The sequence below is a fragment of the Neolamprologus multifasciatus genome, chromosome 18 (assembly GCF_963576455.1).
Source record: "Neolamprologus multifasciatus chromosome 18, fNeoMul1.2, whole genome shotgun sequence".
Lineage (NCBI taxonomy): Eukaryota > Metazoa > Chordata > Actinopteri > Cichliformes > Cichlidae > Neolamprologus > Neolamprologus multifasciatus.
The window spans coordinates 6,330,983-6,343,760 of record NC_140456.1 but is presented as its reverse complement, the minus strand read 5'-3'; the positions used below and the strand labels follow the sequence as shown (position 1 = coordinate 6,343,760).

At 38.9% G+C, this 12,778-nt stretch overlaps 2 protein-coding genes across 6 annotated transcripts in view; both read right to left on the bottom strand.

The window, feature by feature from the left end:
- The window catches only part of LOC146497234 (receptor-type tyrosine-protein phosphatase N2-like), a 236,970-nt gene extending 227,256 nt beyond the window's left edge, over positions 1–9,714 (bottom strand). For 4 of the 5 annotated variants that reach the window (XM_085139282.1, XM_085139280.1, XM_085139281.1 and 1 more), the window contains exon 1: positions 9,434–9,714. In XM_085139282.1, coding sequence (XP_084995408.1) covers positions 9,434–9,521 — 88 coding nt within the window. In that variant the 5' untranslated portion in view covers positions 9,522–9,714. The remainder of the gene's footprint in view (positions 1–9,433) is intronic. The other variant, XM_085139283.1, reaches the window with a different exon arrangement.
- esyt2a (extended synaptotagmin-like protein 2a) overlaps positions 1–12,778 on the bottom strand; it is a 243,679-nt gene that overhangs the window by 164,181 nt on the left and 66,720 nt on the right. The gene's annotated exons all lie outside the window — the stretch shown is intronic.

Here is a 12,778-nt window from a genome sequence, read left to right as displayed (position 1 = left end):
CGGGTCCAGATTTGCGATGCACTCTATTTTTTTCAAGTAACGCTGCTTCGCCTCTGGACGCAATCGGTCTCTATACCGTCCGTTTTCTTTTGAGCTGCTTTTAAGCATGATTCTTGTCGTCGTCGTCGTTCCAGCAAAGTGAATAGGGCTTTGGATTCGTAGACCCCGAAAATGGCGCTGCGCTCCCATAATGCATTGCGGCGTGACGTCAACTCCAAAGCCCTATATTCTCAGCAGCATATTAAACATATCAGGTCCCCATAAGGAGAATCATGTGCTAACGGCTGTGTAAATGACTCGGGTAAAGTTTGTAGCATGCGTGCTTGTTGTTTTTGTCTGCTTCCACTTGTCTTTGCACTAGGATGATGTCAGAGTAAATGTGCAGTCATATTCGTTGTGTTAGTAGTGCTGTCAGAGTTAATCTGAAATGACGTTCCGAGCTACCGCGGATCGCCCCATGCGTGGGGCTAGACGGCCAACACCTTAACGAGCTAACTGTGCTAACGCACTAGTTCCCACCAATGTAATTGAGCATTGCTTGGCACATTCAACATACTGTTTTACTTTTGTCCATGGTGCGCTTACCTTCAGGGTCATACGTCACATGAAAACCAAAATAGTTCCAAACGCCACATCGGAATGAGGGTGGGGGAGGTTCAATTTGCCATGTTGCAACGGGAGCTTAACTTCTGTCTGCTAGCTTGCCCTGCGTTCAGTGAATCTGCGTTCGACTACTGCGCCTAGGCTGCACTGTCGAGCGCAGATCCACTGAGCGCTCAACACAGACAGCACCATCAGAGGGAAGTTGATAAAATAAATTAAAAATGTTGTATTGTTCATACATATGTGTACCAAACCGAAAGCACTGTACCGAACGGTTCAATATCGATACGAATATTGGTGCACCCCTACTAGCTAGCATAAAAAGCAATAATCATTGAGAGATAAGCAAAGAATATGTACATGAATACTCCTCTTAAACCTCTTGTTTTGTAGCACATGCTGATATTCTTTCTGGTAAGTACAAATTCCTTAAGATTTAAAGTGTAGTAAACCAGAACTATCAATCAAATGTTCAGGCGGCAACTTTCAAATTCAACAACATAAATTACATTTAACAGTTGCCAAAACCTGTACTGCGATTTGTATAAATATGATTACACATGTATGTAAGCGGTGTGATATTGAAGGTACATGTAACCTCTAATCACTGCTATATACTAAGCAAACATACATGTAACTGATGACTCCCTCCTCTCCATTGTGTTTAGCATGTACATCAGTGATGGAAAAAAAACGACACATTTACTCAGTGTGGAAACTGTTGGAAGACATAAATATCCAGGAACTGACTGGGTGCACTCTGGTGAATCCAAGCATCATTGCACGCAGGAAGAACAACAAACCCTGCAGGGCCAAGCAGACACAATTCACTGAGATAAACACTGAGAATAGATGCAGTTTCACCTGCACTGTGACAAAAAAGCAAAACGGGGAGATATTAGTCAACACAGCCAGAAACAGCAATCTGTAGCAGGCAGGGATTAAGAAGAAGCAAGGCAGCAGTGAGTGTGGCAGGCTCTTCATCACACCTTCAGTTTCTGCACTGACTCCAGAAGACTCCAGATTACTTGATATATTGATTAATGGCAAGTCATTCTGGCAAATCCTTGAAGCAAATGAAACACCAGCCAGACTTCGCCACATGATGATGTCAGATTTATAATCACTCATTTTTTTCTGAATCAAGTCTGTCAACTTTGCAGATGAAAGAAGAGATTCTTCCCAAACATCATCCAAAAAACAACATTAGCAGATTTAATAATGAAAGAAGGACAGTGAAATAAAAAAAATAGGACTTTATTATAAAGCCAGTATGGATCTGCCAAATACCGCAAGTCCACAGAAAGCTGAGTCAACTCACATATCAACTGTTAAACATGCTGTACTTTGAGAAAACTCAAAAACTAAAAATTATGACTGAAGGTTAATTATAGTTTATTACAACTGAAGTGTTAGTATTAGTATATAGTATACTACCAGGTGCAATCCAAGCTGCAAACCTCGAGCCAACATACATGGGAAGTTCCTCAAACAGCCATTTGAGGACAGCTCCCAAAGTGCGTCCAATCCAAGAGACACGTGTGTTCAAATACCCACCTTCACAGAAGAAATAAATGTTTACAACCTAGTACAGAAAAAAAGCTTCGGATCTCTATGGATAGTTATACGGGCCAGACTTATAGTTAGTAACGTGGTTACTTTGACGGCAGCTAATAGCCGTCTCCTACGACTTATCTCTGCCAGTCTCTGAATTAAACCTTTAAACCCTGTTTGGGCTGTTAGTGCAGCAGTGTCACCTGGAGCATTTTATTCAAATCTGACAAATAATATGATGTTCTGTGTATTATAGTCCATCCAGTGTATTTTTAGTTGGTTACTTATTAGCACACATGTGTTTCTTTCCATTGGACACATATAGTTTATATATATTGCTTCATAACCAAGCTTGCTAGCATTAGCTGATAACTTAGCACTCCAAGCACTGGCCCAAATATAGTTACTTTATGCTGGGTACATCTTTTCTATGCACTCAATGGTTAGAGATCAATACCAGGGCTCGCAAAATCGCTAGCCCGACGTCCCGGGGCTACCGATTTTTCCAGTCGGGCTACCAAAATCTAACTCAGCCCTGCCCGTCGGGCTATCGTAGGAAGGAAAATATATGTATATGCTTTTGCATTCTTTCGCCAATGTAGCTGAGTAATTATGTCATTGGCATCGATGAGCCACTGTCAATATGTGACATATTGAAATCGCGTTTGAATTTGCGCTTGCTTTTTGCTTTCACTTTCATTTTGCGATCGCGCGAATGGTGTGTAGAGAGCAGCAGCACTGATTGGTGAGTGACGATTAATTGCGCACCAATTCCTCTGACATCGTCTTATCACTGATTAGCTTACTATTCAAACACGACAAGTGAAATCTCTCGCAGCAAGCTTAAACATTTGAGAGGTTGAGTGCGCAAAGAATCGCTAAGCGTTATGTGAGTGTGTGTGTAAAAGCAGGAGGATTTAAGCTGGTATTTTAGTTCTGCTCAGCCAAATAAGACAGGTCAGGGTGAAGAAGGGGCAGCCAAAGAAAAGCCTTCCGCAAAACGGAAAAGTTATGACAAATCAGACTATGAGGCAAAAAGAAAGCGCAGCTTTTTTGGTTTCATGGACAAAAGAATTTCTGTGGCTGGAATATGACGAGCTAAATAACATGATGTTCTGCCAGGTGTGTTGTGAGTTTCATTTGATTTCTGAGTCGACAAGCGCCTTTGTTACTGGGACCAGTAATTTTAAGAAAGACCCCATCAGAACTCATGAGAAATGCATTATTGCCCAGTCTGCAGTATCTTTCCCAGAACAAACAGCAATTGGGAAAAAAAAAAACCATACTAAAAATAAACCAAGCACAACAAGAACTCCTGAAAAATCTGTTTAGAACAGCGTGCTATATTGCAAAGAGTGAACTACCTTTGGCAAAATTTATCAGTCTTTGCAAACTTCAAAAAGCAAATGGCCTAGATCTTGGTTCCACTTACTTCTTACCCGTGACTTCAGTGGAAATTTCAGATTCAGGATCTGACACAGACTGATTCATGTTCTACACAGTTCTTACAAGTTCATAGAAATTTCTGTTCAATTTGAACCAAGTATTTGAGTTGATGGTTGTAATTTTTATACAGTTGCTGTGATTTGTATTTTAACAATTTTTTTGATTAACTTTTGTTTCTGTTACAATATTATACTTTAATGTTTAATATTGTAAAGGAAACAAAACATAAAAAAATAGCTTTCTTTTTTATTCGGGCTACTTAAATTTATTTTGGGCTACCAAAAACTGAAGAATGCCTGCCCAAAGGGCTACCAGAGATTTTGAAATTTTGCGAGCCTTGAATACGACAGGAAAATGACAGAAATCTCCTCCCCAACCTCTTTAAATGGCATTATATCTACAACATTTTTATTAAACTTATTGCCTACTTCATACTACAAAACAACTAAAAAGATGCTGATGTGAACTTTTTAGTATTTTTTTTTGCTATGCTCAGTGAAAGTTTCATAAAAAGGACTCCAAACTACTAACACTTGTATTTAGAACAAATAATGCAAGAACTCCCAGAAATCCAGGGGAAATCTTAACAGATTTGTCACCATAGCTGGAGCGTACTTCTGACCAATCACACTGTCCCACTTCTGCAACATAAAAGCTCCCATACACCTGGCTCTGTCCATTTCCTCATGTTTTACAACATAGTTAAAGTAAACTACCTCAGTAGCTCTGCAGGCCTGGCCCGACCCAACCAACCTATCAGCACAAATGAAAAGTTAATGAGCGTTGCCATGGTGACAGTCACACCAGGTGAACAAGCGACGACCTTCTCCACATCCAGGTTAATGATTAAGAAGAATGACATCTCAGCATAGTCACTAGTTGGAATCCCAGGAGGGAAAATCTGACTCACAAAGAACCTTTACAACAAAAACTCACTGTGACCAGCACAAGATGCATGAACATAACTGATAGATTAATAAGATGATAGAAGCTGATTGGTCTACCAATAACATTCATGACAACATAGTAATTATTTGAACTGTTTAATTACCTAAAAAGCAGCTGCATTATTTTTGGTTTGGGCCTTTGATCGGACAAAATAGGAACAATGGATACCTGAGTTTTTCTGATTAAAAAATGTTTTTGTTTATTTGGTTTTGTGCTATTGATTACCAAGTTTCTCAGGGATCATCAATCTATGGTACAAGTTCAAAATTGAAGTAAATGGCCCACATTTTATATCCAGTAGAAATGATACAATATTTTAACAGGATGATGTCCCATTCCATCAAAAGAAATCGAAGACTCATTCTATATCTTGTTCAACCGATCCCTACTTCAAAGCCAAAACACAAAATAGATAAAAGTGAAACCCAAAAAGTGGCGATCCAAGCGGTATGTCTGGGCACGGTTCCCACACAAGAGCTTCCACTTCATCACTGAGCACAGATGATTCCAGCTAAGGGGACATAAGAGAAACTATTAGCAGTGATGGATGATGTTTGGTAGAATACTGTGGTAGGATTGCAGCATCTTGCTGCTGCCTCTGCAAGGCAAAAATATTTCACTTAACTTATTCAGTCTCTGAACTTTAAAAACTAGAAATTTTTTAAGTTTCTAGTGTGTGTGACCGAGGTGTATGCAAAGAAAGTAAAGATTTGGGTTATTTTGATGGAGGAAAAAAAAACGTGGCATAGTCTTTGAATATTTGATACTTTAAATAATAAGCAAGTATGTCCTGCCAGGTGTTTGAAGACAAGCACAAATGTCATTTGACTCACTTGTATTCATTAAAAACACAATCGGAAAAGGCAGAATGAGCTAACTGCTTCATTACATCATTACACACTGTAAAGGTGGTAATAATTAGTGTAAACATTAACTATCCAGCTTAGTATTTGATATTTACTGTTGGAGTTTAGCTTTGCCTTTCTCGGGCCAAACTAAATATTACTCAGGTTTAGGATTACAAGCTAAACTGCCCAAAATGAATGAATAACATGAAGGGCAATAAGAATATTACTGTAGTTTTCATTGCTTGCCACATGAAAGAGTCTGCTAAAGATCATGCTTAAACAGCTTGTTGACATTATGTTGAGGTTTTGGTTCAAAAGTTCAGAGAATAATAACTGAAACCAAATCTTAATTTTCTCACCACCCACACTTTTTTCCATCGAACTCCTTCAGTGGCAAAAATCTTTCCTAATCTACTCTTTGTCTGACCTTTTCCAACCATGGAAACCTGTTTTTATAAAAACTCTCTGTGTATTTCAAGACTTCTCACACACACACACACACACATTAAAGAAAACACACACACACATGTGAGAAAAAGCGAGAGATTGCCCGCGCCTTTAAACAAACTGATCATCTTCCTCTGAGCAAACGAGATTACAACATGATAAACTGCCTTAAAATTTTTAACAAGATCATTGTAAAGTCATTGCTGACTACTCATGAATTTACTCCATCAATCCTTAAATGTTACATGAAATATTAAAGCTGTAATGCAGCAACACAGGAGATGAGAGATACCGGGAAAGTATTGGGTCTTGATATCCCCTCTGCACACTGGTGCTACCGGTCCCTGAAGGCATATTACAGAAACTTTTTAAATATCCAAAGAATATTATGCGCACAAGGTCAGTGTAAAGTCACTTTTGATTAGAAATTAAAATATGCAGGTCCCACAAGGGATAATGAAACCCACTCCACTTTCAGGGTAATATAATCCATGTTTACAGTTTGAAGTTCTTTTATGAGGCAGATTAAAAAAAAGAGAACGTTATTAACTGAAGTCCAGGAAACACTGTCTCTGTTTATAGATGCGACTCACTTTCTATACTTCCATTTTTGGACTTTTCACTTCAATCCTACATTTATCTGACAGATGGAGTATAGATTAGACATGAAACAAGTTAATGCTGCTTTCAAGCAACACCCCAAATTGTCATATAGCAGCGGTATACTCAGAAGTCATTCTTAACAAACACACATGTTCTCGAATGTAATATATTTGCTAAAACGTAGAGTCTGATTAGTAAGATCCCAGAATCTAAGATATCCCAATAAATTTAGGAGGAAGCAACCAATGAAATAGGTCGCGGCAGATGGCCCCGCCCCTCCCTGAGCCTGGTTCTGCTGCAGGTTTCTTCCTGTTAAAAGGGAGTTTTTCCTTCCCACTGTTGCCAAAGTGCTTGCTCATAGGGGATCATATGATTGTTGGTTTTTTTCTCTGTATGTATTATCATAGGGTCTACCTTACAATATAAAGCACTTTGAGGCGACTGTTGCTGTGATTTGGAGCTATATAAATAAAATTGAATTGAAGGAAACAAAATGTAAAACAACTGATTAACTAAACGATCATCTTTTTATATTTAATTGCCTTGTAGTATGATGGCCAGGCCCTAAGTAAGATAAATTCAGTGGTGCAATAACTGTCCAGGTACATAAGGAAAAATAAATCAACTCTGATACACAATATTACGTTCAGTTTCCCTTAAACAGTATTGCAATGGAAGCAGTTTAAGAGTAGACGGTTATTGTTGCCAAAGTGTGCCAGAAGCAAAGAAAGAGAAACTTACTTTCACTTTGTCTCCCTTGAGGTTTAATACATCTAACAAATGTCTTTTTTTTAATTAAATTATACAGAAAACCAGATTTACTTGATATTTCGATGCAAAATATTAACAAAACAAAAGAGTAGATCTACTTATTGAGTACTAAAACTCATACAGAAACAGAAGCCTGTGCGGTGAACATAACCGAGCATTCATAAACTCCAGGCATTTCTCTGAGGACATGGTGGAGACCAAAGCCAGAGCTATAAGACAGTGACCAATGGGAGCAAAGCACTCAGGGATGCAAAAAACATAACTCCAGTGAAAAATATTGCAGCTCAACAACTCTGCATATCAAACTAGGTACATGTTTATGAGCATATTCCCAAAAAAAACCCAGCAAGTTGAAATCTTACATGTTTAATTTGCTTCCAGCTGCTGGAAATTGCTCTGCGCTGTGTGGCAACTGCAACTTTACACAAACAAGCCCAGGAATCATATTTCTCCAAGACAGTGACTGAAAAAGACTGAAACAAAGGGAGACCCATAGCATGCACCCAACTTCCTACTAACAATGCGATGGACCTTAATTTACAGATGATAATTATGAGCAAGAACCACCAGCTGACACTGATGACGCAAAGCGATGATTATTTCTTGTTTGCCCCATGTGGAACATTGCTACACCTGTCGGCTTGTTAATGCCACCGACTGCTCACTGATCAGTCAAATAGCGCAAAACCAGACGCAGGACATGAATCACGCCACCTACATTCTTGTGATGCAAATAAAACAGCATCCAGCTTCACAGCGCCGCTGGCGTTCAATGACTTTAAAAGGTCCCTTTAAGTTGGAGACCTGTCAAGTAGCAAAATAATGTAAAGGTACAGTACAGCATTTTAAGGAAGAAATGTCAAAGCAGCACCACAGGTCCCTACAAACGTGACAGCAGTAATAACAGGTGCTGCTAATATGAGTAAAACCCTCTCGTCTGATGTATTTGAGATTTGTTTATTCCTGCTCCTTCAAAAACATAAACGCTGAAATGGAGACTTTGTCTCTGCTGCTCGTCTCCACAGCTCCACGTGTCCTGTGTTTGCCATACTCTCTGTATGCTGGTTATGTAATCACAGGGAAAGAGGAGAAGGAGGAAGAGGAGGAGGGTCTTGGATACATAGATACACACACCTCCCTCTCAGCACCAGCTTCTTCCTGCCGTTCGTCCCGCACTCACCATCGTATACAGTAAATCTCTGTATCAGTCATGCTTGCAAGCTCCAGGTCTCAAGTCATTGGGGGAATATGAGCTATTTGACTCTATTTATAGACTACAGTGCAAGCGAGTGCGTGCACTCTTCTCCAGACACACGTACATGTTTGAATTTCCAATCAATAGCTGCCTCTGTCAGGAGCGCAGAGCTGGAAATTTGAGAGTGCATGTACGATCCCATTTTTCATTGCTTTGCAGTGATGTTATCACTGATGGCTGCTTTTGTTTACAAGCGGGTGTAAACAACCCAGAAGGGCCGTGTGTAGGATCCCTCTTTCAAATTTCTACATTTTGAGTGTTGAATCATTAGCTTCAATCTTTTTTAAAAATAAATATATTCTTAAAACAATATTTTAATAAGATCTGGTATTTTCTCTACATTAATTTAAATATTTAATTTTTGACTGTTATAGTTTTTATTTTAGGTATTTTATGTATGATGCCCGAGACCAATTTTCAATATTTTTTCAATATTTTTTTTTTATATATTTCTTTCATTTTTTAAAAATGTAAATATATGTGCTTATTTACACGATTAACTAGCATATTTTGCAGGTGTTTCTGGTTTGTGCATTCCTCAGATTATTTAATAGTTCCATTGCTGTCACAAAGACTTCAGGACTGACAGATTTAGGCCTGTTTTCACAGTGTAAAAAAGCTAATTTAGCTGTGTACGCTTCACTGTGTCATGTTGTGTTGCTCTAGCAGATTTCCTGTGATGTTCCTGGGAGCTCTGGCACACTGACAGCGGATTATTGCGCTGGAAATGAATCGCAGGATCGCCGTGTTTGTTTTTCCTGCGCTCAGGTGAAGCTGCGATGAATCAGCCTGCCGGTTCGTGGCAGTCCGCTGATACAATATTTACACAGACCACAACAGAAACAGTCTGCCCCCCCAGGTCTCTCTCCAAAATGGCTCTGAGGAGAACTACACGGGGCGCGGACGGAGCTCCGCTCTGTTCATCACGGAGAAAATAATCACCCGTTAATTTACTCACCGAATCGCCTGTCAGCAGAAGCGGGGAAGGAGCTCAGGGAGGCGAGGAGGAGGAGATGGTGGAGGAAAGAGAAATGCAAAGGATCCATGTCTCTTCTGGGTTATTCTCTCAAATGTTAAAAGGACATTTTTGGTTTGGTTCTTCTTCCTTCCCAGTCAGAGCGGCCCCTTCGCAGCCGGAGGAGCGGAGGAGACGGTGGATGGATGTTGGAGGAGAGGAGAGAGGATGCTGGGCGTTTCTGCTGCTGGAGGCTCGAGCTCTCGCAGCATCAAAACACAAGCACTCACACACTGTACTTCCGATAGACGTTTTCCAAAATAAAAGCTCAAATTAAAATAATAATAATAATTAAAACTTTAGAAACACACACAGGGCGGATCTACTGCGGTGGCATGGGGTGCCACCGTAATTTGCATAGTGTTCTTTTTTTTAAAAAAAATAAGCTTTTATTAACACTTTACAAGTAAGACTGAACCGACAGTGCAGTTTAATGACATTTTGTGTAAATTTAGTATGTAATCAAATTGTTACATACTTAAATTTACACAAAATGTCAGTAAACTGCACATATTGTTTTGTGAATGAAATGTTTAATTATGCTAGGGTTTAAGCCAATAAAAATTACAGGCAATGGGTCATGAAACGTGTATACTTACTGCATTTGATGTATTTTAACCATATATAGATTATATTACAGAATGTAAGACCTGCATATGTGTAAAGAAGTGCCTTTCATTTTGCCATTTTTTATATGCACATCCACCCAAGTGGAGGCATAGTAGACTGTTTGGAGTATTTAGGAAAAAACATTTAAATTGATCAAATTGATCAAAAATACTTTTTTTATATATATATATATTTTTTGATGTTTTTCCTTTATATGTATAAGCATAAACGTATTTAACCGTCACTGCAAAGTTCAAATTTTACGTCACAGCCGTCTTTAAAGCTTTTATTTTGAAAGTTACATCGCTCTATATCCAGATTCAGTCTTTTTCTGACTTGACGATTTAACAAGGAACTCTGATTCAGCACTACCGCTGCCTTCAGGTGCTGTCGGAAATAATCCCGTTTTTGAGTAGAAGGCAGGTGGGAAAAGGGACGTTATTTATATCTACCTACCGAGAAACGTCAGAAAGACTTGAAGAACCGGGGATAGACATGGGAGGGGAAATGAGCCAAAGAACCTGAAATGTGTGATGTTGGGTGCACAAGAGAAACATTTTGGATGAGCATCTATGACTCCTCTTGATAAATTAACATTCTATTTAGGTCATGGAGTCATTTCCAAAAGAATTAGCAAGCCTCAGTCAAACTATAATATATATATATATATATATATATCAATCTACAATTTTCATTTCAGATGTGAAAGGAATTTGACAAGTGAAGGGAACATGATTAAAATACTGCAAAAGTGTTTAATTTGCTTTTAAACTACACTTTTCTACATTGTTTTGAGAAGTGAAGTGCACCTCAGTTCAATAATGCCAACCCACACAATAATCACCTCAAGATGCTTTATACTGCAAAGGAAATAATCACTACTCTTATATTACTACAGAGAAAACCCCAGCAATCACTCATTGTTCAAACCTACTGTTTGTCAGGAACAGCCAGTCAGACGAAAGTTGGCATAAAAGCAGAGGAGCTAAAACAGTTTGCGTCACACAGACAATGAAGAGGATGAGGACTTTAAGCAGTGAAAAAAGCGACTCTACAAGGGCTCGGGAATAAATAAAATGGGCTAGAAATGATCCTGGTAGATCCCTTTTAAAGAACTATTGAATCTTCATCAACCATTTCTGGTTTATGTCACTCCATGGGAAGATCGGAGTGACTGGTTTTAACCAGTCAGAACTATCTGAAGAGATTAAAAGCTTCTCCTTTGCCACCTTGCTGCTCAGTTCATTTATGACAAACTTGATGAAATGGATTGTACTGTGTGTGTGTGTCAGCATATCTAGGAGCAATCAAAGTGGGTCAGAGTGCGATTCACACAGGTTTTTCCATCTAGAAGAGCAAATCAGTGCTTGCGGAGGCCTTATCAGTCTGTAGGTAAATACTGAAGCATCTCTGACGTTTACACTCAGGACAGGAACAAAATGGAGACACAAGCACACACAAATCACTGACTGATTCTGTCAAACTGTTTGACCTCCTACTTTGTGGTGTGTTCAGGGTCACATAGAGAAACGTATACAATCAGGATAGCTGTGTTAGTGCTGGAAAAGCTGGAAAATGCAGCACTTGTAAGTGCAGCAAACAAACAAATCATGCAATCCCTTCATTTTTCATTTTAATGGCAGCAAAAACTTTCACACAGTCTGAACACATATTGCATAGTTTTATTTTCTCCTTATAAAGAACAAATTCAGACAATCTTCTGCAGAACCTGAAAACCTTATAAAACTGAAAACCACAGAGAAGACGCCTATTTCAGCTTGTTGCTAACATGGATAATTTCCTCTCACACTGTAATTTTCATATTAAGACCCACTGAAAACAAACAACATAACACAGCCCATGCATTAGCTTGCAAGAGCCTCATGGGACACAAAGACTATCACTGATAAATGCCATGTCGTAAGCAGCAATGATGGGTATGGTGTTTTTATGACACAGGCCCCATGACTTCACAGGGTTACACGGCAAATCTAAGAGCTTTGGATGATTCATTTTATAAACAGATGAAACTGAGAGAAAATTTTATCGTCTCTGTTTGTTCCCTGTAAAATAACAGGATGACCTTTTTCTGTCCATTAAAAGGATTTTTTAAAAGGTGAAATTCACTCTTTTCTGCCATATGTAGAGTAACAAATGTAAGCTAAAGCTGCCTTTTTACACTCTGAGTTACACTGAACAGATATCAAAGTAGTGGATTATTATTTACATCTTGCACATGTTTAAGGAAAACATGGCTACAGATCTATTTCTGACCTCTGACAAACATTTAAGAATAAACCACAAGAACCTGTTTAAAATGTAAAATGAGTTACAAGACAAATACAGCAAAACAGCATTCTCTAGTGTTTACTGAGAGCAATGCAGTGCAGGAGATTGGCACTTTATGTTGGGTGTGTGCAACTTTACTAAGTGAGCTTTACTATCCTGTATTACACTGTAGGAATTTACTCTATTGGTGACAGCTAATCTAAAATCCACAGTACACGTCAAACCTGAACCAAACTTTTGTCATTTTTGTGTCACAGCAACAGTTTGGTAATGACACACATAGACACAGACAACAATTCACTCTCCCATTCATACCTATAGGCAATTTAGTGTTTCCAATTAACCTATTCCCACTAACTGCATGTCTTTGGACTGTGGGAGGAAGCCAGA